Source organism: Nuphar pumila, chromosome 4 (genome assembly GCF_984573655.1).
Source record: "Nuphar pumila chromosome 4, dmNupPumi1.hap1.1, whole genome shotgun sequence".
In the NCBI taxonomy this organism is placed as follows: domain Eukaryota; kingdom Viridiplantae; phylum Streptophyta; class Magnoliopsida; order Nymphaeales; family Nymphaeaceae; genus Nuphar; species Nuphar pumila.
The window spans coordinates 126,887,786-126,914,352 of NC_143252.1; the positions used below are offsets into that span (position 1 = coordinate 126,887,786).

Sequence of the window (26,567 nt, forward strand, 5' to 3'; positions counted from 1 at the left end):
AAAGTATAGCAGAAGCAAGCATCTACTACAAAGTCATAAAGCAACCGTTAAGGCCCTTAAAGACCCAAGCAATAGGTGGCACAGAACCTCCAAACGATAATGTGGTAGTGACAAGGTGTGATGCATATCCAGGTAATTTTAGCCAACATAACCAAATCAGAAGTAAAATGACAAGTTAGATATGCATGTAGAATTGTTCACAGCAACAACACCATTACTAGCAACCTAAAGATAAAATCATGTACTCTCCAAATAATGGATACAGTTTCGACATATGACACAATTTCAAAAGAACCCACCCTTGGTGTGTAGAGGGTATATTACTTGGCATTTTTCCCTTATGAACTTTTTTATCCTTCTGAGGCCGCATTTGAATGCCTTGAATCTTAAATACAAAGATTCAAAGATCACAAGATCGACGAATTATTGGCCAAATGGTGGAGGGTCAGGCAAATAATCCTTACTGAATATCACTAGAGAGTGCAGATTTGAGATCCTAGGCAGAGATACTTCCTCAGATCTCTGTATGCAGTCCACACAGTAATCCTACCTCAGAACGATAATATGACGCATTCTAGTAACTTTCAAAAAAATAACAATAAATGGAGGCATTCAAATGCCTCCAGAATTGTGCCATATCTGCATGAATGTTCAAGAATCACCAGTACCCATACTAACACATCCTGACTGAATCCTTGAAAAACACCAAGATTGACCATGTATGAGCAAAGATATCTGTTTCATAGTCAAAACAGCCATGAACATTCAACAACCATAAGAATCACTGGCACACTGTCAAATAACATTTCAGTAATGGAGTCATGCAATTCAAATTGTGATTGAAAGATCTTGACAAAATTTGCAATATCCATGATTACATTATTGCAGGATTTGAGCAACCAAGAATCAAAAGCGGCGATGAGATGACCTTACTCCTTTCAATTCAAGATCAGACTATTGAAGCATGGACGGTACATGCAGTCTAGGAAGGCGAACAAGAGGATGGTTTAGGTCTTGAAGGAAGCTCATGCAGTGTCCCTCAAGTTATTATATACATACATACATTATAGTGACAAATATTGCAAGATTTTCAAGATATCGCAAAAAACACACAGCAGCATTTTGGTCACCATTTTAAACAGCAAAATATCATGGCATTTTCAAAATGTTGTGACAATATTGTTTTAATGAAAATATCACAATTTTATCAGGATATTTATGTTTTTAATGGCTGATTCACAGGGGGGGGAAAACAGGCTTTTATTTTTTATATTTTTTAATTTTGTTTCTTTTTTGCATACTTTTGTTTCTAATTTTTTAATTTGTCTTTTTCTGATACAAATGCAAGAAAAAAATTTGTTTGATGTTGTATTAACTAAAATATTAACAAGAAGAACATAGTTTGATACCCATGAGAGTTGGTTGCCTTGAGTTGTACAACAAAGAGTATGCACGGTAATCAAGAAACAGTATATATACACATTCACCTCGTAAAAACAAACAAGGCCATGCAGAAACCAAAATTACAGTATTCCACCTTTTTCAGATTCCAGACAAAGACTATCAACTATATATGCATTGAAAGATGCAGTTCCATGTTCCCCTGTACCACATCTCATGCATATTTTTCTCAGTATAAATTTTCATTCCTAAGATATATCTCCTCTCTGACGAAATAAGGAAAACTTATCAACAAGGTGATGAGAAGTCATCCTAGGAGAGCTAACTATTAATATTTGAGGTGTAACAGTCTTGGACCATAAATCAATCCTTGCAAATTCTAACCAACAAGATTTGTTATTTTGTAAAGGCAGAAAAGCACATATAAAATGTAAAAGCTCCAGCATAAAGCATTTATCGAAATGTGACTGGTTTTTCACAGCCACTGGTATCACCAACTCTGTTTGATTCACCGTCTCTAAGTCCTAAGTTCTAACTCCTAACCAATATTCTCACCCAAGTCTCAGAGTTGAAAAAAAAATTATGTGCCAAACCTCAACATCCTCCAGCCAAGCAATACTAAATAGGAGTTTTAGCACCCTTGACATATGGAAACCCATGTTTTACCAACAATATGTTCCCAAAAATGATGCAGTTTGCTATCCAAAAATACATTTTCTGTCTATGTTATCCAGTGAAAGAGATCTAGCTTTGTGGACCAGTCAAGAGGATACTTTGGCTCTAGGATTAGGCTCCCAACACCCAGAATTGCTGGTGTCACGTAAGTCCGAGGCTCAATCGGTGCCAATAGAAAAAAAATCATCCAAGTACCAATATTGACTTCCCTCTTCCAAAGAACGCAACACCTATATCCAAAACTAATTCCAAGGATACCGGTTCACATACTATAGGAACAAGTTGCACAAATTTGTCGTTTCAGGTGTATGAATAAGAGCAACACAGAGATGTTAAGCCACCCTCCCTGCACTTTCGATCAAAAATACAGACACGATCCGAACTACATGCATGCCCCTAATCAACAGATAAATAGACATCCTCTCAGTAACTAATGAAGATAGCTCTTCACCCTTCAATCCAATACAAAGTATTTCAAATGGCCCTTTGTTCAAATTCAGTCCAGTTGCATTTCAAAATTACAAAAATTAGTCATCCTGACAAGATGGCTCAGCTCCAAACTACATCAATTCTTTCAGCAACACAAATCATTCAGAGTTCATCACCCAGGTAAAGCTCCGACAATGAGATTGGATAATCAAATATATACCAGTACACGGCATAGATACACTCCAATGACAGATGTCTTAAATAAGAAACTCATTTTCTGTCATCACAAAAAAACATTCAAATTTTTAGAATCCAATGAGAAAGTTCCAACAGCCAACTTTAGAGAACCACATTCAACTAACTGAACAATCAGAATGCTAGATGTTTGATTTAATACCTAAGTTGTGCAGAAAGAACAGAGGATGTTACCTTTTGCAAACTTATTTTCTTTGGATGGCACTGCACTTGTTTTATGAAATGATAATCCTGAAAAAGAAATTTTGACCACTCAAATGTTATTAGAATATGTAGGCGAGTTGGGTAGCAGTGAATAGATTTACAAACTAAGGAGCAGTTATAATCCCTCCACCTCCTGGATGCACGACACCTCTATGAAACAGGCAAAGTAAACACCGTGGTGGTTTTCTTAAGGATACTCTTGAATAAAGGAGAGAGTATTGGGCCTATTGGCTGTGTGACTAAAATAGGTGCATCATAAAATGTAGTCTTATATGAATTAGTATATGTAAATGGATAGATATGGACCAGTTAGGTTTTAGAATAAACCCATCAGCTCTCAAAAAGCATAGATTTGGACAAATAGTGAAACCTCAACAAATCCCAACAAAGAGACACTAGACAGCCTAAATTCCTATAGCACAAATGTATTATGTGATACATCCAAAATCACGAGCTCTAATGAAGAGCAAATAGTTGGTTATGAAGCTTGAATTGTAAAAGAATATCATAAATGCCTCATTTTATGGCAAGGATTATATCATGGACTGGACGATAACTGGATGGCATCATAAAAGAGGTTAGCAAATTATCTTTGTGATAAAAACTAACACTATATTTAATGTTTTCATTCATGGAGGAAATTTTTGTCATGAGAGCCTAGGTCAATCTAGCATTTACCAACCCGTGAAGGGTTTTAAGGCTGGACCAGATATGAAGAATGAATCTATGCCTCTGCACAGAAGTAGCTGTCCTAGGCCGCTCAACTGTTGGAGTGCAGTGGTGGTTGGTTCCGATTCGACAAGGGTAGAACGCCTGGTCGAAAGTCCAGTAGGTTGTAGGTGTGGTCGTTTTGGTTCCCAAGCAAAAAATACGTGATGCACCTGCTGCTACGTATGTTGACCTTGACATATTCATCCAATTGGACCACAATAAAAAAAAGAACATGCTCAGGGGATGCTGTCAAAGAAGTGATCAGCATTCTAAAATGGAGTTAGCAGTGAAAGAACCCAGCAATCTGTTACAATAACTTCCAACATATAAGAGGATCAAGTATGCATGAAATGTAAAGGTGCCTGATCTTAAATAGTTAGGAAGATTTTCACAACAAATAACCACATACTTTACTAGATGCAAATTAAATTTTTTGACGTCAATCTTCAATAAAGAGGGTGTCAAGATCTTCAATGTTTTGTTATTTATTTCTTTCCTCTTTGACAGTATTCTCTTTTTCCTAGTCCTTAATCATCATTTAAAAGCCACATAATACCATGTAGTGAAGAACAACAAATAAAAGTAACATCTGAGAGAAAGTAAAAAAAATTAACCCATCTATAAAGTAAGAAAACTAATAGAAGAAAAAGAGCCAAATACACAAGAATGATGACGCAAATGATTAATATGTACCGTAAATAAACATATTAGCAGGCTGCATGAGTAAGAAGGCTTATGATGCACAGCCTTTAAAAAGGAGCCTAGCAATTCATTATCAGGCATTGGAATGGGACAGAGACCCAAAATATGGTCATCTATCCAAATGAAATCCTGCTGCATTACACTGGATTCTCAAAAGCTTCCAAATCAGTTTACTTATAATGGTACAGCCAAGTTTAAATTTCTACTTGGTTCCTATCCACCACATTCCACTCCGCATTAGGATATGGCAATATTAATGAAATTCAGGAGCTCAATATACAAAGAGATGTTATTTTGTCACAGTTCACAAAGTACAGTGTGGTTTCCAATGCATGAATGCTCCATTTGGCTATACATTTTCTGCTCAAGCAGGCATATGAGGAATGATCAGGCGGTCATCACATGTAATATCGCGTATTTTCACACTTAGTTAAATTTGAGATTTTTCGAAAAGTTGGCTAAGTATAAAAGAAAAATCGGTAAAATCTTGATTTTAGGCCGATGCTTTTGAGTCTAGGCTTGGCCCAGGTCTCATTATCAAGGCCTAAATGAGCCACTTAAAATGTGAGAAAAAGTTTTATTTTCAACCTTTAAATTCAAGCAAAATTCGGGTTATTTTCGAGCAAAATTCGAAATTTATGTTCATGTTATATATCGTTGAATGCGTCTCAGAATTTCGAGCACAATGATATTTTACTTTTCTAAATTCGATCTCCGGTTGGTACGAAAATCGTATTTAAAAAAAAAAAAAAAAGCAATTTGTCAGTTTGGATCCGGATTTGGATCGGATTGGATCCGACGGATTTGATCCAAATTAATATGAATCTGGACTCTATCCAAGACCCATATTAATCTGGATTTGATCCAGCCCAAGACCCATTTGGATTTTTGAAGATAAATTTGGATCTTGGACCCAGATCCAGATCCAAATCCATGTCTATCGAATTTTCACCTTTAAATTCATTAGATTGCTTTAAATTGGAGTTATTTAGCGTTAAGAAGTCTTCTATGTTATTGAAATAACCTTTGAAAATTTCTAGATACTTATTAATCAATTAACACTAATTAATTAATTAATTAATTAATTTCAATTTCGAAATTTGATTTAAGTCTTGGTTTAGGACTCTAAGTAGAGTCCTTAAACCCATATAGAATCACTTAAGAAGTATCCTAGTTTAATAAAATAACTTCTGAAAGCTTCTAAGTATTTATTAATTAATTAATATTTAATAATTAATTAATTTTATTTAATTCTGAAATTTTAATTTGGCTTTGGTTTAGGACTCTTAAAAGAGTCCTTAAACACACCTAAAAACATCTAAAAAGGTTTGAGAGACTTAGAGTCCATTTGAAATAAAAATTTTAAAAGTCAACTTGAGTCTAATTTTCGGAACTCTAAGAGAGAAGAGAGTTCCATATGGGACTGCACTCTCTTCTCCAGTCCATCTAGAAGGGGCGGCAGAAGGAGGGGGTTATATCCCCCCCTAGAACTCTATATATAGATCAAAAAAAAAGAAGGAAAGAGAAAGAGAAGGAAAAAGGGAGAAAGAGAAAGAGAGGGAGAGGAAAATAGATGAAGAGGAAGAGGAAGAAGGGAGCTTCTTCTCTGATCATCCATTGTTTCCACCATTATTTCTTTGTTTCTTTTCGATCTTTATGTAAGGTACGGATTTTCTCAATTGAATCAAGTGAGAAATTGAATATAGATTGGACTTCCATGCAATATTTTGATAGAAATCCATGAGAAAAGAGTAAATCTAGATGCTTACTCTAAAATACACGGACGAGGGTTCATGGATCCTCTTCCATGGGGGTGTTTTTTATTCTTTTATCCTTTCAAAAATAAAATTTCTGTACATACCTATTTTTATGCTAAAACAGAATTCATTTGATGATAAAAAAATAGCTTGTTATGTGTTTATCGATTTCCAGGGATGATCCACAATATGTATTGTTAAAAGCATGTGAGTGTGTGATAAAATATCGAATATACATGTATTCTTCGTTGAAAGTTTGTATAACGGTGTATGAATCAGAATATTTTCTTTTAATGTATTAGCATGATCATGCTTGCATATTAGTTCATGTACATGCACAATACATATGCTTGAAGGCATGTATAAAAATAAATGCATTCATAGACTCTTAATCTGAATATACTTGCAAGGGAAAAATTATTTTGACAGTTTTGCGGAGGCTTTATTTTTCGACTGGCCGGATTGCCTAGAGTCGTCAGGCCTGTTTTTGACATGCCTGACTTGATACTGTAGGACCCAACCGAGTGGGCTTGGCTGGGCAGCGGGTTTTTACAAGAAAAAAAAAACTTGGGCCATATGCATGCAAGAGAATGTAATACTCTTGTGCTTAAATTTGCTACACTATGTTGAATCAAAGTGGTATTACATAGTTGTATTTTCATGTGGACATATAATAAAATTGATATGCTCTTACATGTTCATAATGACGTGAGTGTTTGCATGTGTTAATTGGATTACACTTGGTTTTATGCATGAAAGAATGATGACATTGGACACATGTCTAGGTTGTGTATGACGTGCATGTTCATGGTATTAGTGCCTAGTTGTTTCTTATGCATGTAAAGACCTGCAATTATCATGTTTTGCATGTAGTCAGTAACAGGAGTGTTCATATGTTCAGTTGCGTGATTTGTGAATAAAAGCATGTATTGGTTCACTTGTTTGATTGAATTGATTCATGAATAGAAGCATAAATTTGACATGAATATATGAACTGAATGGAAGCATGCATTTGGCATGAATGTGTAAACTTATGCATATGAATATTGAACACATGCATATAAACGTTTTGGTTTTTGCACATCTCAAATGAACGTGTATGAATATGCATTGAAAAGCATGTGAAATGAATGCATAGTGGCATGATATTTATGATTTTTGCATAAGAATGCATCGATGATCAAAATGGATCATCGTAGACCGTGTGAGCCTTGAGCATGTGTTGCTCTTTGTTTTAGTTGTTTTATGCATTGCAAAAATCAAATGTGATATTATTGTTCTAATTAAATTGTTCTATGTTGTCACGGGCTATGGTCTCGTGAAGAGCTTCGTATGTTTATTTGTGAGCTTGTGTTATTAATTTTGCATGTTAAATTGCAATTTTAAAACAGATGAATTAATAACAAGATAAGAGAAATTAAAAAACAGTGTAATATACGTTTTCTTGATGTTTCTTCTATAGTATGGAAATTTTGGACATTTCGATTTTGGGGAACCGTGAGGATACTAAAACTCTGTGTGCGTTGTTGTTGCCCCTAAACTCGATATTGAGGTTCTTCTCCTATCCACGATTTTAGAGAGAGTCTGTCACTTTGCTTAGAGGTGGTGTGTAGACACAGTTGTTGTTTTGATATACCAAGAAAGTTGCACTTGGAGATTTAGATGTTCCGACATTAGATTTGGATGTCTAATGTTCTGAAGGTTGTTTCGGTCGATGACTAAATTTGAAACCTAGTAATAAAATACAACTCGTGTACTAAGTTACCCTGAGAACCCTACTTGACCTCAGGAATTCTTATCCGTTTGAAGTATCCGTGGGCAACGGTAATTAAAAAGAGGAACTTAAATTGTGTGCATTTAATAAGGACATGAATGTGAAAATAAAACTCTGATAAAAAATAATTTATTCATGCATGTGCACCAAAATCATGCATTAGATCATGCATATTTACTTATTCCCTTAATTGTGATATATTGGTGAATGCATGATATTTGTTTCTTAATGCATATTAAATGTCTTTATTGCTTAAATTGTAGTTTATGTATTTTGTTAAATTATTCTCTCGTGCTTATTAATTGTTCTCTATTACATGAATGGTTAATTGAATTATGAATTTGTTATAATTGCATCCCTCTAAAATATTGTATGAATCTTTTATATTCTTTTTACTTATTTGTTTCATTAGAGATATTTGTATACAGAATTCTTTGTATTCTGACACCCTTACTTTTGTATTTTTCGCAACCTCAGAGACCTAGTGAGGTGACTTGCTTTTGAAGAGTCACGAGGAGACCACACGATTGCTTGGCAGATTCTTTTAAACAACGTGGCTCTTCTTTTTGCTTTACTTCTATTTGGTTTGCTTGTGTCTTACACTATATGCACTTTAATAAATAAAGTTTTGGTTGGTTTGAAAGATGAGTATAAGATCCCTTGTAATTGTAGATGTGTTGTAATTGTAAAAGCCCCGGGTTTCTGAAAATGTTTCCGCACTTGTTAAAAAAAAATTGTGACTTTTTCATGGGTACAAGTTGGGATTGTTACATCACACTTGGTAAGATAGAATGCTAACTAAGGGAGAAAAGGATCATCTTTCTTGAAAGGATGCAAAGCACTTGATAACACATATAGCATGGTGCTAGAAAGCTGTATAAAGTCACCCCAACATAGGTCTTTGATGACACCTTTAGGTGCACTTGCAGTTTAGGGGAAAAAATCACATTTTCAATATGTTGGACAGGAATGCAGCCAAGGATGCGCACATGTTTTCAGAGTAGGTCAGTGTGATCATTTCTATCAGGCGTCTCCCAGCAATGAAAAAGTGAATAAGGGCGACAAAGGAACCCGATAGATGTATCCCTTGCATGGAATGTCACATGACTCACACCACAGCAGCCTACGCAATTTTCCTATTGGATGCGACAAACCTGAAACATACCTTGAATAAATTGGCACATTTTAGTTTCATTGACATTCCAAATTTAATTTTTTATACATCCAGTCTGCACTCAGTCTGAATAGATGCATTGGAATATGGCACAAAACCAGAATCATTGGGGCTTTTCTGTAGCATTTTCAACTGAAGAAGAAACCAATTTAATCAAATTAAGAAACTCCGCTTGGACATAAGAAACCTCAAACATGCCCTGAATAAAATGTATTTTAATTTTAATGACTGCACAAGAGTGAGAATCTGAATTTACTTTTCCAGTCACATTGCCTTTCAGCTCAGTAAAAGAATTCTGTTCAATGTTGCGATTTCTGTCCTTCTAGTCCATTTACTACAAAATAATAACCGAAAATCAACACAGACATATGACCTGTTGAGTGACAACTAAGTCATTCCTCAGCACATACATAATAGGCATGACTAAAATGGTCCTTTCCAAAACACACCACCCCAACAGAACCAGGGGGCAAATAGTCTTTCCATGTGCAACCCACATCAAATAAAAATGTCAAAAAGATGTTCATAAAACTGTACAGAATACATTTTCCTTATATTAGAGAACCTGGACGAAGGTACAACAGAAGTTATTAAGCCCAGGACTCAAGATTAATGGGATTAACTCAGAATTTCCAGAAGCTTCATAGATAGGTGGGAAGCCCGCTTTCCGGAAACTCGCTTTGGAAGCATGATACACTTCGCTTCCGAAACTTGATGAGAATCTCGGTTCTCCCACGCTTCTCTTATGCTTTTCACACGCTTCATCTATTCTTATATGTTCACTCACTCTACTTTTCATGTTTTTTGTGTGTTTTCTCTCACGCTTCTCACTCACTTCTATGTGCTTTCTCTAAATTGGCAGTCATCATTTTTAGATTTTGTTAAAATTTTAATTTTTACACTAAAAAATCATGAAATTTAAAAAGTCACTTTTATTTTAGTTTTTATTTGTGTTCCATTTCAATTCTTATATTGTTTTTTTTAATCCTCGCTTCCCACTTCCTATACATTTTAAAAAACATTGCTTCTTGCTTCTGCTTCCCGTATTGTTTCTCGCTTCCACTTTGTTAACTCCTATCCCTTTTACATGCACACTTTTACAAGGTTGTAAATGAATTTGAATCAAATAAAATAACAATATACATAATAATTAACAAGCAAAGGATGAATCATTAAATAAAAGAAACCACAAATATAAACATTTCAGCTGCAAGCATAGACATGTTGGGCATGTTAGCTTTGGTCACTGGTGAGAAAGTAGAAGCTATTATTGATGGTCACAAAGTCAACCTTGTGACCAACTTTCACAAGATTCAAGGCCACAACAGGCAAAACAATCACAATCACAATCACAAATTGTACTTTTTTAATGTTTCACTAACCTTGCAGAAAGTATGGTTATTGTGATTTACAATCACAGGATCCAAGAATCAGAGGGCATTGCAAACATGCCCTTTAATTTTGTAAACATCATAGAAAAAAAAATCAATGCAGGAAAAACTGTAAGGCTACATCTAAGACTAACAGCATAGAGAAAAAAACCAATGATTGATAAGGTTCATTTTCAGACCAGATAGTTGTCATCAAAAAAGTACATTTGCAGTACCTTTGCATCTTAATTTATGTATGTACAGTGAAAAGATAAATTAGGCATAAGAAAGCAAGAAATTTATCCTTTTTTTTAGTAGACAAATAGTTAATGTCACCAGACTAACTTACATGAAATACATACAACACAGTCTCAAGTAAAAAACCAGACCATATAGCTTAGACATGACTGTAATTTACCAATTCGGGGATATTATTGTTTACACATCTTACCATCATGGTCAAATATCACCTGCACCAAAATGATGAACCATGTCACCCACAATGCACAGTGAATCAACCATATTACTGTACAAAGCAAGGAATATAATAGCCAAAAGCTTAACTCAAAAAATTCTACAAAACAGATGGCACATAATCCAGCAACATCTATAGGAGCCTTGCAATTGAAAGATAGGCCAGATGATATTTGAAAAAGGAAACTTTACTATTGGAATGCATTTCTCGATACAGAACAGAGGCTGAGTAACATGTCAGGTTCAGGCCATTTTGAAAATTTGGATTTGTTAATAAATCTTTGCAACGACATTCATAGACAACCACACTACTGCACCTAGACATTGCACAAAGCTGCACAACTCAAATGCAATATTTTCTTTAGGTGAATAGAAACATAATGGAATTGGCCACCACTGACAAAATTATTAGCCAGTAATCACTGTGCACATAATTTGCATCCTTTGATGTATACTGTCAACTATTAATTGGTGCAATTCTTTACCAAGCTTGTCAGTTTGCTCTTCCTGAAACACACAAAATATCCATCTTGAGTTTGGAAATAGTGTGTGTTATAGACACAGCAGGTATTAGCATTTGACAAGTCAAAGGTGTTAGAGCTGTGATATGCTGACCCATACTAAACTCAACTCAAATGTCATGTCTTCATCGCTTCAAGCTTCCAGCTGTACAAAGTTCAGGTTACTTTTAAAACTAACAGAGTGGTTGTTTGGGGAAAAACTTTGACTAAACTGCATGTGGCATAGCCAGCTGTCAAGACTTATTTTTAAACCTACATTTGGGTCAAGAAAGCACTACTCAAGGAGTCTGTACCACTACACACAATTTCCCAATGATTAAACAGAGAGGAGGGAGAGAAAAGTTGTAACATCTGAGCCTTTCACGAGCAATGCCAATGATGCTCCTCAAGAATTAGATCCGGATGTGCCACAAAACAAAGAGATTCCAAACAATTCTGCTGAGATCTTTACATATATTTTGACTTAATTATTGCCCTTTGAAAAGAGAAAACACTTTGTGCCACTCATTCTTTATGCTACTTTGTATCTTATGGCCTACTTCCCAAGCATTTGTGAAGTATAAAGAACTTGAAATTGTTTAAAAAGGTAAAAGAGACCAAACAGTGTAATTAATCTCTTCCTTAATGTCCTTTTCATAGTGTGAGAATCTTGGATAGCGATCATGGGGGCCGTGAAGATACAAAAACTTTGTGTGCGATTGTATCCCTGAACCCGATGTCGTGATTCACATTCTGGCCATGATTTTAGGGAGATTTCAACCACTTTTCCTAGAGGTGGTGTTGTTGACTCAGATGTAGTTATTGGTATAATAAGAAAGTAGCGTCAATGGTTGAGGATTTTCATTGATGTTTCAGTATTAAGTGAGGATTCCTAATATTCTGATGGAAGGTAAAGAATCTTGATATCGATCAAGAAACGAGTGTGGAACCCAGTAATAAAATACAAATTGTGTGTTAAGCTACAACTGGGAACCTTACTTTAACTTCGAGAATGTTGTGCCCGTTTTGAGTATTTGCGGGTTTAAGGAAAAGTGAAAACTAAAATTATGTGCATTTAATAGAAACATGCATACAAAAGTAACTCTGATAAATAACTTAATAAGTTATTCATGCATGTGCATTGAATCATGCATTTTTACTGTTCTGCTTTAGTTCATTCATTCATGCTTATTTTGTCTCGCATGATATTGGTTATTGCATTATACTTGTTTTAAATGCTTGAATGGTAAGTTGATTATGGATATTGTTGTAATGATATTCCTCTGAAATTATGCATGAATTTGGTTTATGCTATTTTCTTTATGTTTGGATTTTTGGAGGAATTCGTACAAAAGACTTTGGTTCTTGCCCATTTTCAAAATTGTTTTATAGGGTCGGGTACACAATGATGGGATGACTTGCTATATAGAAATTGCGAGTCTTGTGTGACATGTTATGGGTTCTTGACAAAGTGGCTCCTTGATATAGATGATTTTCTTTTTCAACTTACTTGACATTCATTTATTTTATATTATTCATTGATTAATAAAGTTGATTATTCTTCGTTGATTCAATGTACTGTCTGGTTGTGGTTTTGTATATATTAAATCTATGAGACTCGGGATCCTTGGGTTTAATTTATGCAATTGTTTAAAAAAATAAGTCCACTTTTTACGAGGATAAGTTGGGGTCGTTACAACATACCACAAGAGCAAAAAAGAACAATATTGTCACTATCAAGAAGAGCAAAAACTTGGGCCAAAGAGAGTGTTGATTCTAATAATTCCCAAAAAGAAAACTATCAACCCCCATTCAAACAATCATCGCAACCAAGAACACAATATTTCAACACTAGTAGGCAGCAAACACAATCAGATTGCATAAACAAGGAAGCCACAATGAAGCCGACTTGATTCTTCAGCAAAAATAGGTCACCTCCCCAACCTATCACAAGGAAACACCAATAAAACTCATCTGAAACACCAAATCAAGCCTCCAAAACTTCACCAAAATACTTCTCAGTCAAAACGACCCAAATCCATCAAATAAGAAGCATCAAAGACCACCAATATGCACAGAATCATCAAAAATTCAGATATGGTCACTATTCACATCACCTTCAAAAAAAATCAGAAAAAAAATCCATATAAAAATCGGGTATACCTCCGATAGGAATGCTTCTTGGTTTAAAAATCATCTATAATCAAAAGCCCGCAAAGCCCCATCTCAGCTGAACCAAAGAGAATCAAAAGTTTGGACGTCCTTGGGGCACACACCCAATGAACCATAATGGAGTTTCTTCTTCCTCCTTACTTTCATATTATTGCAAAACAACTCCATGTAGGGTTGGATATTGCTCATATACCATATCAAAGTAATAAGGTTCCAACCATGAGAGATAGCAAAGAAGAAGATGAGAAGAGAAACTTCATCAGCAAAACAATGAGAGAGATTTACAACATATAGGGGACATCCCCTTTTAGTTACACAAAAAGACAAAAACTGTTGACTTCTAACTTCCTAGCCAAGTACAGAAATGCCCTTATAAAATAATTATATATACAATACTAGAAGGGTAGCACCAACACCAACACTAATACATGTATTACACCCTTCACATGCATTATACTATTTAACAGGGACAATCAATATATTCTCCCCAATTTCAGTGGGAGTGTTGAGTCAGTGAGCATTTATGTCATCCTTGTGATTTTGCAGGAAAAGACTTTATTGAGAGTCAAGGTTATGTTTGTCCATAGTTTTGTCGACTATGGTTGACCTTGGTTTGACCAGTCTCCCTCGTTTTACTGTCTTGTAAACTTTATTGTAAGGTCATTTTTGCAATATTTTAATGTTCCATGAGGGTTTATAACTTTATAATGAAGTGAATGATCAATAGATGAACCCTCTTTTTGTCTCTATTTCTTCTCCCCTTCTTCCCTCTTCACCTCTCCTCTTCTCTCCGTTTATGTTTTCCTTCTTTCCTTCATATACTGCAGGCACTTCAAGAGATCAATCAAGATTTAGCAGATACCATTGTTAAGACCATGGATATTAGTTCAGAATCATCATCCCATGATTTCAGATATTGTCATGATTAGGATTGTTAGATAGCTATCACCTATGTCACATAGGTACGGGTGCGGCGATACGGCACTTTAAAAAACTTGGGTGCGGAGGCGTGGAAGGGTATATATATATATATATATATATATATATATATATATATATATATATATATATATATATATATATATATATATATATATCATTTTTTAATATTTTAATATATGTATATATAAAACTTATCCATAAAGCAAGCTCCCAATGACAAAATCTGTTTTTCATCATAAACAATAAAAACTTCAGAAGTATTGTTTAATTAGATTTTAATCGGGTATTGCTTAATTAGATTTGGATTTATATAAATTTAATACAAAAGTCCATTCCAATGCAGTTTTCCCTTTTTTATTAATGCATTTAATACAGAAATCTGACCTACTCGATTCTCCCTATTTAATACAAAAGTACATTTAATACAGAATCCGACCTAGTCAAATCTCCCCATTTAATACAGAAATCTATTCCAATGCAGTTTTCACTTTTTTATTAATGCATTTATGACAAAGCTCTGTAAAAAGTATAAAAGAATGTACATGGCTCAGCTTTTTATGACAAAGCCTTTTAAAAACAGTAAAAGAATGTACGTGGCTCAGAACATTTAATGCACAACGTTTCAAACTTTCAAAGCTTCGTAGACGGGACAAAACTTTAAATATTTTTAAATTTCTTTTTTTAATGTACTAAAATGGACTCATATAAAGTTGATCAAATTCATTTTGGACAAAAATAACCCTGGGTGTGAGTTGACGTACCCAAGGTCACATTGACCACACAGGTGCCGCACCCGCATCGCATCGTGTCGACGTGGGTGCGACGGCCTCTATGCCGAGTCCCTGTGACATAGGCTATCACATATACGGAATATCCACAATTCAGGTTGGCTAGTCCAAGTGGGAGAGTCTGCTGGTGTTGTGGCTTGCAGTGTGATCTAGATGAATAAACTGCAAGTTTTTGGAAACTCGTGAGCAGAATAAGTGTATAGTAAAAATTGGTGTTAGAGTCAATGACAGGATCCTGCCTGGTCATGGTTGAGTGAATGCATGCTTGCATCACAGGTGAAAATTGGACACCTAATAAGTTGAGAATTTTAGATACAATACTAGTAAACTTGTTCATGCCTCTCATGCATACCTTTATATAAACTGCTAGCATACCAAGTGCTTCAAATCATGTCATTAACAATTTAAGACAGAAGACTCAGTCAAGTTCATAGTTGACAGCCCAAGTGGATCAGCATACTCATAAAGATACGGGCATCTAATAATTGGACTTCAACAATTCCACCAAGTCCTTGAAGATATGGCAGACTTAAAGATTCAGCAAAAGCATTTAGCACAAATCAAAAGTCTTTAATGCTTCATCCAGCAAAGACATCATTGTTTTGTTCACCAATTGGAAGTAGGCACTTAATATTGAGAGATTAATGTCACAAAAGAGAAAGCATACTGTAAATTCAAGAGCATATCTTTGCCAAGCATAAAAAAAAGACATTTCAAACTGATAAATGCCAAAGATATGGAACCATAAAAAATATCAAAATAGACGAGGTGCACAAATTAACTTGGTCCATAATTTTCTTTAATCTCAAATTTCATTTAGATCAAAGACATACCGCTACATGTGAAGGCATGAACTCCAGCATTTCAAGAATCTGCAACCAGATAAATACCAAACTCACATAAACATACAAATAAAATTAAAATTGGGAAAGTAATATCTTGAAAGGTTGAAGGAAAGTTTCATTTTTCCTAACAGTATCAAGAAACATGCAACAATTCCTAGATGTTACTACATAGTTTTTACGCAATGTAGTCTTCCAGTGTAGCATTGAGAAGGGTGCACTTGGCAATCTCTCTGAAATCCTGAATCCTGACTGCTAACCCCTAACAAATCCCAAAAGAAGCTGCCTTTCAAAAGGTTTGCAGAAGAATCCCTTCTAGACCAAACAATAAACACCTATAACAATTAGCCATTCCCTCCGTCAGATGTGGATCAAACATGGTATCTTTCACTGTCTTACAACAATCTCCACATGGATTTCACCAGAGAGAGAGTTTGAGAAAAAAAAAGAAATAAAAGTGCAGCCCAGCAGAGATTATCTAAGATAAATCAGATGTTTCTCTATTAAGAATCTTACATATTGTGAGGAGTATATATATAATATCACTATTATATCACCTATTACATACAAATCTACCTATGGCATACAAAAGATATTACAAACATGACACTACAAATACACATATTAAAAACATGCCATGCCCATCTGGAACAATTCAGACTGCATATTACATACCCGACACCTTGTGGTAAAATACTAAACTATCCCTGCACAACAGCAAAAAATATATGTTTAATAAATCTCTGAGTCCACACCTTCCTAAGATATTTACTGCTATGGAAATTGAGCACAAATCCAAGGATAGATGAGGAGGAGACGTTGCTCCTCTCTCACACCTTCCTGAATGCCAAAAAGCTTCCTCTCCTGTAGGTATAAGGTGTTTGAATTGGCATTATATCTTGCCATTTATATGTAAAATTCTAATTAATCAATTTTAGGCTGCATTTGGGAGGAAGCATATTGGAGGGATTCAGAAGAAGTTGTAGGAAATACAAATACTGGTAGTCAAGGGAAGCAGTCATGAGGGAAATAAGGATGCTTTTTATTGCTTGGAAGCATCATTAATTCCTAAAAGGATTCCGGTTCCAATTCTTCCTCATTCCAAATCTTGTTTGGAAAACAACTTCCTTGTATCATGAGATTGGACTAGCAGTAGAACATGGATCAGAGTTGGATCTGATCAAATGCACATAAATATAGGAGTTAAGAAAACAATCATGACCAACAAGTATATTTGAACCTTATGTAATGAAATCAAACGGAAAGCAGACCATAATGTGCATAAGCACAAGAACAAGTCCTACAAAGGACAATACAAACAATGGCTACAAAGAGCCTAAATGTACACAAGCACAAGTCCACAAAGGTACAATACACAAGCCAATCAATGGCAAATACATGAGATCATAAGAGGCACCAAAATAGAAGTAACCAAGCATGATTTCAGGGAAAAAACATGTGTTTCATATATGCTTAATCAGTTCAGTCAGTGGTCTGCTTTAGGTTAAAAAAAATCATTTAGTGCAATTGAACAATATTTCTGAAAAAATAAGCAATCTTACTGTGGATAAAGCTGAAAAGATAGTCAAAACCCAGTCTCCATTGCCATCAGCATGCTCCAAATGACCATGGTGCAACCTTGCTGCCTTGGTGCACAAGAAAAAATAAAGCTTTAATAAACATATATTAGACCATGCAAAAATATTAACAAAAGGCAAAGCATTTGCAAAACACAGTCTCCATTGTTGAGCTTGAAGCAGCTGAAAGAAAAAGAAGATTATAACAAAGCAAAGCAGGACTGACAGAAGTTGTTCCTAATTCTGAGGATGATGATGATGATCCACCTCCACGATCATTGACTTTGCGATGCAGCAGTTGGCTCCATAAATATGAATAAGCGGTAGCACGACAGTTGGATGCCACAATGAGACTCATTGTCCTAATTTTTGGCCAGTGTAGTTTAGTTTTATGGTCTTTACAGTTCAGAGATGGGAGCTTAGCATATGAGACATTAAATGTAATGTTTTTATTTTTTAGACTTTCATGAACTATCGCCCTATCAGCACTTTAGATATGACATGAACTATGAGCTCTTGAATGTTATTTTAATATTTTTAAGACAAGATTGTGTTTAAATTATATAGCTTTTGTTGATATTGGCAGTTGTTTGCTTTGTTTATTCAATTGTTCTTAATTTTGGGCAGGTTTTGTATATATAACAGGTTTACTATGCTTGACAATAGAGATATTTTATACTTTGTGCATTTGTTGTTGATTAATTTTATGTTGGATACATGTTTTCCATTAATTGTAGCACTTTATTTTAAGAATTTAGATTATGTTTAAATTATATAGCTTTTGTTGATATTGGCAGTTGTTTACGTGTTTATTCAATTGTTCTTAATTTTTTAACAGATTTTGTAATATGACAGGTTTACTATGCTTGATGACAGAGATATCTTATACTTTGGGCATTTGTTGTTGATTAATTTTATGTTTGATAATGTTTGCTATTAGTTTTGGCACTTTATTTTAAGAATTTGGATTATATTTAAATTATTTGGCATTTGTTGATATTGGCAGTTGTTTGCATTGTTTATTCAATTGTTCTTAATATTTGAGCATGTTTTGTAATATAATAGGTTTACTGTGCTTGACGAGTAGCAATGTCTTATACTTTGTATATTTTCTTGTTGATTAATTTCATGTTGCATGCATGTTTGCTATTAGTTTTAGCATTTCAATTGTAAATTTTTAATTTTGTATATTATTTTATTGGGGCACAGACTAGTCCCACCTAGTCTCCAACTAGTCTTTTTAGGGATCCACCGACTAGGTACCAACTACCATTTTTGTCTACATAGTTCCACAGTGAATCATAATCCAAACACGCCCTAAATATGCTCCTCACAAAGCTTATCCTCTATTTCAACATTTAAGCATCTTTTGTACAAATCATTCATCCACTTTTTTCCTAGCTTTATCATCAGGCAAAAAGAGAGAGAGAGGTGATTCACAAAGAAAATTTGTATCAGTATTAAATATAAATAGCATTATTTCTATTGAAAGTCATGTTTAGAAACTAAGATTATTTCTAGTTCTAAATACTAATGTCATTCATTTGAAATGAGTTCCTCAGTAGAAGTGGGAAGCGCCAAGATTATCAAAAGGAAAAAACACATAAACTCGTTGAAGAGTAATTTTAAGTTGAAAAAAAAACAAAAAATATTTGAATGTCATTTTCTCTCTTTTTGCACATAATTCTTCATATCATGATTTTTACTTCTTTCTTCTCTTTATTTTGCATTTGGTTAGTTTCTTTTCTTATTACTTCATCATCCCCTACAAAATTCATTATTTTCAAGCAATTTATTTTTGAAAATTTAGGGTCCAATTTATTACTTTTTAAATCATGGTATTTATAGTATTAGACATGATCATATGTTTAAAGCCTCTTTTGTTGAACTAAAAGGCTTAAGACCGTATAGAAGAAAAGATACATAATCTGGTGAAAAGGTTACAGATAAAGCTAGAGACCTATCAAACAATTTTGCAAGCTAATAAAAAATTTGCAGAATCATACAAACATAAGAGATTATCTACAAACAGTACCATAAAGCACAGACTTACACCTGGAGAAAACTTTAGTAGCTGCAAGGGGGACCAACTCTTATATACTTGACTAAAAAAAGTCGCATAATTTTAAACAAATCTTTATGGATGAAATTGCAAGGCATCAGATCATTCTATACGATGCATGATGCAAAAGAAAAAACAAATTATGAGTTAATTAAAGAAAAACTAATTTGTATACTGCCTATAGTTTGAGAAAGATTGTCTATATTAAATTTGAGAAAAATGAAAAATGAGGGTCAAAAAAATTGAACCATTCAATGTCTTTGCTGTACTATATGGCTTAGAAAAGAAATGACATAAAAAAGAACAAGAAAACAGGCATGGAGCACCTCAACTGACATCAAACCAAGAAAAGTCTGAAAGCATACACAAAAGCCTGTAATATGCTCTATACATGACTGCAGACCCATCAATAAGCATTAGCCGTTGAGCAGAAGGGTTCTGAATGTTGTCATTAATTCTGAGTTTAGAAGAACCCAGATGTGTGCTGGTCGTCACTGATTTCTCCACTTCAAGTGATGTATCTGAGTTATTTTGGAAAATCTTTGAATAACCATTATCCAAAGGCCCAGAGTCACTGATAAGTGTACAATAAGCCTGGCAGGAATAGCACCAAAATTATTGTCAAAGGAATTATAAATGGCATCAAATAGATATCAAATATTGGATGTAAATGGGTTGGATTCAATTCAGATTCAGGTCAGAAGTAATCAGACGCAGCCTAATCGGATCCGGAAATCGGATGAAGAAACCCGATACAATTAGTCATTTTTTATAATCAGTGATTCAGATCTATATTTACATGTGAATGGGCTTGATTTAATGCATTCCAGATTCATCATCGGGGTTGGGTACAGATTCTATTGTGAAAGCCTGAAAACTAATCCAACCCAATTAACTGTTAAGAACTGAAAATCCATACTAACGATAACTGGATTCAAGTTAGTCAGATCCAACCCAAACCCATAAAGTTGACATCCCTGAACAAGATCACTAAAATGACCTAGGAAACAAACATGCTGCCACCTTTCAGACTAATTGAGCACCCAATGAGAGTAAATGAGCAACTAAAAGCCTTAAGCTACAACTCAAAGGGAACGATGATTAACTTACATCAAATTACTTTATTTAAAAAAAAAAGAGCCAATCACCCAAAGGTTTTTCATAATATCATTTTTCTATCACTATAATATCACAACAACTCCGCCTGTGTATAACTGTTTAGTTATACACTGCCGGTCCCAAGCCCGGATAAAGGAGGAGGGTTGCGGTAGGCCTGTGACAGCCAGCATAAAAACTTTGTCATATCTTATGAAAATGAACCAATATGAGAATTTCGTTGGGGTGTTCCCTACTGAGCGACGCGCTGTACTCTCTAGGCCCGGAGGCAGTGATAAATGGGCAAGGGTTGCTAGGTCGTCGCCCAGAAGCGACGCGTCACACCGGCGCCCGGGTGTGGTGTCAAATAGGCAAGGGTTTCCTCACTTTGTTGGACGGGTGGGGGTAAAGAAGTTAGTCCAAGACCATAAAATTAGGTTAGCCACTTGGAACATAGGGTCTTTAACTGGTAAGTTGGTAGAGTTAGTAGATGTTATGTGTAGGAGAAAGATTGATATTTTATGTCTTCAAGAGACCAAATGGGTAGGTGAGAAAGCTAAAGTGGTAGAACCTTGGGGATATAAGATTTGGTATACAGGAATAAATAGGAATAGGAATGGAGTAGGGATTGTTATGAGTCATCAATTTATAGATAATGTAGTTGAGGTCCGTAGGAAGGGTGATAGAATTTTACTTATTAAATTAGTATTAGGTACAGATATTATTAATATTATTAGTGTTTATGCACCTCAAGTAGGTTTAGATGATTCCATTAAGCAACAATTTTGGGAAGATTTAGATGGAGTAGTACAAGGGATATCTTATGAAGAAAAGCTTTTCATCGGCGGTGACCTTAATGGACATGTAGGCATTAGTAGGGATGGATTTGAGAGTATCCATGGAGGCTATGGTATAGGAGAAAGAAATGATAGTGGAGAAAGGATTTTAGATTTTTGTTTGTCCTATGATATGATCTTAGCAAACACTTGGTTTAGGAAGAGGGAGTCTCACCTAGTAACATTTAAAAGTGGGGTTAATACGAGTCAAATAGATTTTTTCATACTTAGAAAGAGAGATAGGGGTTGTTGCATCGATTGTAAGGTTATACCGGGAGAAAGTGTAGCTACACAACATAGAGTCTTAATTTTAGATCTTAGAATTAGACAATGCCGCAAAAGGGATAGACATAGGATAGATCCTAGAATTAAGTGGTGGGCACTGAAAGGAGCTAAACAAGGAATGTTTGTAGAGCAGGTAGTTAAGGAAGCTGATTGGTGTCTCGAGGAGGATTCAGAATCAATGTGGAATAAGATAGCGGGTGGCATGAGAAAAGTGGCTAAGGAGGTATTGGGTGAGTCTAAAGGCGGTGCACCACTAGGTAAGGATACATCATGGTGGAACGAGGATGTCAAATTAGCTATTAAGGTTAAAAGAGAGTGTTATAGAAATCTAAGTAAGAGTCGTGATAATGAGAATTTGAAGAAGTATATGATAGCAAAGAAGAAAGCTAAAAAAGTTGTTCGAAACGCGAGGGCTAAGGTATATAAGGAGGTTTATGACAAGTTGGATACCAAAGAAGGCGAGAAGGATATTTATAGGCTTGCAAAGATGAGAGATAGGAAATCGAAGGATTTGGGTATGGTTAGATGTATCAAAGATGAAACGCAAAGGGTTTTAGTCAAAGATGAGGAGATTAAGGAGAGATGGAAAGATTATTATGATAAGCTATTTAATGATAGTCATGCTCAAGATCTGGGAGACTTCTCCATTCCTTTTCATGAGATTAATCGTGACTTCATGCGCAAGATTCAAAAGAAAGAAATTGCAGAGGCTTTGAAGAAAATGAAATCAAGAAGGGCAGTTGGCCCAGATGATATACCTATCGAGGCTTGGAAATGCTTGGGAGAGAAAGGTTTAGAATGGTTGACAAATCTTTTTAACTTGATTTGGCGAACAAATAAGATGCCTAATGAGTGAAGGAAGAGTACTTTGGTGCCTTTATATAAGAATAAGGGTGATATACAAGATTGCACAAACTATCGTGGTATAAAACTCATGAGTCATACTATAAAACTTTGGGAGAGGGTGATTGAGTCTAGGTTGAGGAAGGTTGTCATGATATCGGAGAATCAATTTGGTTTTATGCCTGGAAGATCAACTATGGAAGCTATACATCTTCTTAGACAACTTATTGAAAGATATAGAGAGAGGGACAAAGATTTGCATATGGTTTTTATTGATTTAGAGAAGGCATACGATAGAGTACCTAGGGACGTTCTCTGGTGGACAATGATGAAGAAAGGTGTTTCTCTCAAGTACATTAGTATAATTAAAGATATGTATGAAGGAGTAGTAACCAATGTCCGCACTTGTGGAGGGGTGACAACCAATTTTCCGATAACGGTTGGGTTACATCAAGGATCTGCTTTAAGCCCTTTCCTATTTGCGATAGTGATGGATGAGCTTACGAGATCAATTCAAGAAAATGTACCATGGTGTATGTTGTTTGCTGATGATATTGTTTTGATTGATGAGTCTAGAGTTGGGGTTAATGCTAAGTTAGAATTATGGAGACAGACATTGGAAGCTAGAGGTTTTAAGTTGAGTAAGAGTAAGACTGAATATATGGAATGTCAGTTTAGTAAGCAACGAAGTAGTGATGGGAGTGTAGTGAAGCTTGGTGAGCAAGAAATACCGGTGAATGATTATTTCAAATATTTGGGATCCATCATTCAAAAGTATGGAGAAATTGATGGAGATGTAAATCATAGGATAAAGGTTGGGTGGATGAAATGGAAAAGTGCAACTGGAGTGCTGTGCGATCGTAGAATGCCATTACGGTTGAAGGGAAAGTTTTATAGGACGACTATTAGACCCGCTTTACTATATGGTACGGAATGTTGGGCTGCCAAGAGACATCATATTCAAAAAATGAGTGTAGCTGAGATGCGGATGCTTAGATGGATGTGTGGAAATACAATAAAAGATAAGATTCGGAACGAGGAGATACGTAAGAAGGTAGGTGTTGCACCCATTGAAAATAAGATGCGAGAGAATCGTTTACGGTGGTTTGGACATATTCGGCGAAGGCCTAATGATGCTCCAGTTAGAAGGTTGGAGAAATGGGAAAATATATTAGTTAAAAGAGGTCGGGGTAGGCCTAGGAAGACTTGGATGGAGGTGATAGGAAAGGATATGAATGCTTTGAACCTCACCGAGGACATGACATTGGATAGAAATGATTGGAGGAAAAGGATTCATGTGGAAGACCCAAAATGAATTTCTTTTTTGGTTCATATCGCTGACCCCAATTGTTTTGGGATGAAGGCGTAGTTGTTGTTGTTGTTTGTTGTTGTATAATATCACAACAGTCTGTGAAGTCCTGAGAAAGAACACGATGAGAAACCAAAGAACTGGAATTTATAAATGAGATCCAGCATTTACTGGTCCAAAACAGAAGTTAGAGAATAGGACATTCTCAGTCAAAAAATCAAAAAGAAGATTCAGAAAAAATATCACCCAGTTTAACCCTCGTGATTAGCTACTGGCTTTTAAATGACCAATAAGATGGGTAATGTAGTTCCAGATAGTGAGATGACCTAAAAATCCAAGGATAGATTCTAGAAGTAAATTAGCAAAAGGAAAAATATGTCTAACGTTATCTTTTTATTTACATCTTTTTCTTCAGGACTACAGTTCTTCGCGTATGGACAAGAGGATAAAATAATGAAAAATATACAGTGAACATTAAAAGAAAATTTACAAAAAAATAATAATAACGGAAAGAAATAAAAAAAATATATACAAGTGAGTACAAAAAAGAAATTGTAGATGAAAGTGAGTGCAAGATGCACCATGGCAACATCCATCAATTAAAATAATAATGGAACACGTATAGATGCATAGGCATGCAAATGTGCATGTGTGCATGTTAGGATGTGGGTGCATAGGTCGGAGCACATGAGCATTTGCACAAAATAAACGCTGTTGTAGTCATACGCTTTACCTTTCTAGAAAAACTAGCTGGAAGAGAACATCCACCAATATGCACTTGAGCAACCTTTTTGCAACATGAGGTCCTTTGAATCAAGGGAAAATGCGCTCCTAACTTATGAAAAGCCAGCAAAAATGAGTAAATCTGTTGCTGCGAGCACCAATTCCATGCCATTGTCAAACCATCATTCCAAGAGCTGTTAATCTCGAAAAAACAGCATGAGTGCTACTCAACCTATGGCCCTCATATAGAACATATAATCTGCATGTCCCACTGTGATTCTGAATGCAACAAGGGAATAACATAATCAGTTTTGGCTCAGTTGCAAAAGAACAGCAAAAATGGCCAGCTTCAAACATAACCTAGTGAAAATTGAAATATACACTTGCTGGAAGCTAAACATAACCCTTCAAAATATTGCCAACACGGTCTGCAATCTATACGTTGTTATAGTAGGCCTGATAATAGCAAATAAATGGTAAGATTCACCCTAACAATTGGCACTGGGCATGTAGAAAAACCCAAAAAACATCACCTAACTTCAGCTTAATTGAGAGAAACCACTTTCATTAGATTCATACACCTCTTGACTCATATCCCAGACCATTTTCAGTTCACAAACACTCCCAGACAGGGCAAAGGACATTCCGAAATCCACAAAACCAAATGAGCTCAGTGACAGAAAATATGAAGAAAAATCGTAGATGCATCATACCTTCACCAAAAATGCCAATAAGTGGCTCCAAAATCCTCTAAACAATCCTACATTGGATGCAATAAACCCACATTGAAATCTGCTCTCAAATTCCCACTTCTTTCTCAAGTTGCTAACATCGTCAGGAGGCCTCCTACGTTCTAAATCCTTGTTTCAAATCTCTAATCCTGCTTTGATATCACATTGACCCCTTAGGGTCTATATTTTCGATCGGGTATTCTCTGCTCCTTGAGGAATCTCAGCATCAAATATCCAGTTTTAATGGTGGAACGCAAGGTCAGAGTATCAATGGAGGAAACCCTAATCGAGTTGCAAAGTGTTTTGAGGTGATGTTTTGGGACGAAAATGAAAATCAAAAGGGTAAACAAGTAATTTTACAACATACCTGATGGTTTCCTTAGCCCATGCACCGATTTGAGCAATTTCTTGAAACCTTTGCGCTTATTTTAAAAGTTTGTCAACTAAAGCATCAAACATAATTTTAGATACTTTAAGCACCTGTACTGAAATTATTCTTCTCTCTACCATTCCTTATATATATTTATGAGGATAATATTTGGTGCTATTGAAGGCACACAACTATTGAATATTTTTAGATTTTTCTTTTTAGTTCATACCCCATGGATATTATCTAGAAGATGTGTTTAGTAGAAAATGAGTTCTGCATCGTGTGATCGTGACATGTAAGCAGGTTTTGTTAAGGACTTTAAAAAAATTCTAGGATCCATAATAAATTTAAATTTTGTGACTCAACAAATCATATATGTATAAATAAATAACACAACCCAAGGTTTGATCCTAGCAAACAAATTATGCTGAATACATTTATGTGTTTATATATATATAGGGGAAGAAGTATCATTGGATGAGCTGGGCATCGAACAAGGTCGGACGCGTTAGGTTCGTTCATTTCATTTTTTTTTTGCTTACGCCGCTAAAGTTCTGGGTGAAAAA

General features: G+C 35.2%; 1 protein-coding gene across 5 annotated transcripts in view; it reads right to left on the reverse strand.

Annotated features, from left to right (window-relative positions):
* LOC149840972 (5'-3' exonuclease family protein) overlaps positions 1 to 25,882 on the reverse strand; it is a 92,895-nt gene extending 67,013 nt beyond the window's left edge. For 2 of the 5 annotated variants that reach the window (XM_090003505.1, XM_090003504.1), the window contains exons 1-7: positions 25,614 to 25,882; positions 24,911 to 25,179; positions 20,175 to 20,403; positions 17,733 to 17,812; positions 16,162 to 16,200; positions 10,904 to 10,922; positions 2,935 to 2,991 (exon numbers count right to left, since the gene is read on the reverse strand). In XM_090003505.1, the coding sequence (XP_089859631.1) occupies positions 2,935 to 2,991; positions 10,904 to 10,922; positions 16,162 to 16,200; positions 17,733 to 17,812; positions 20,175 to 20,403; positions 24,911 to 25,072 (586 nt within the window). In that variant the 5' untranslated portion in view covers positions 25,073 to 25,179; positions 25,614 to 25,882. Of the gene's footprint in view, positions 1 to 2,934; positions 2,992 to 10,903; positions 10,923 to 16,161; positions 16,201 to 17,732; positions 17,817 to 20,174; positions 20,404 to 24,910; positions 25,180 to 25,613 lie in introns of all 5 variants that reach the window. The other 3 variants (XM_090003507.1, XM_090003506.1, XM_090003508.1) reach the window with 2 other exon arrangements.
* Between the last annotated feature and the right edge of the window lie 685 nt (positions 25,883 to 26,567).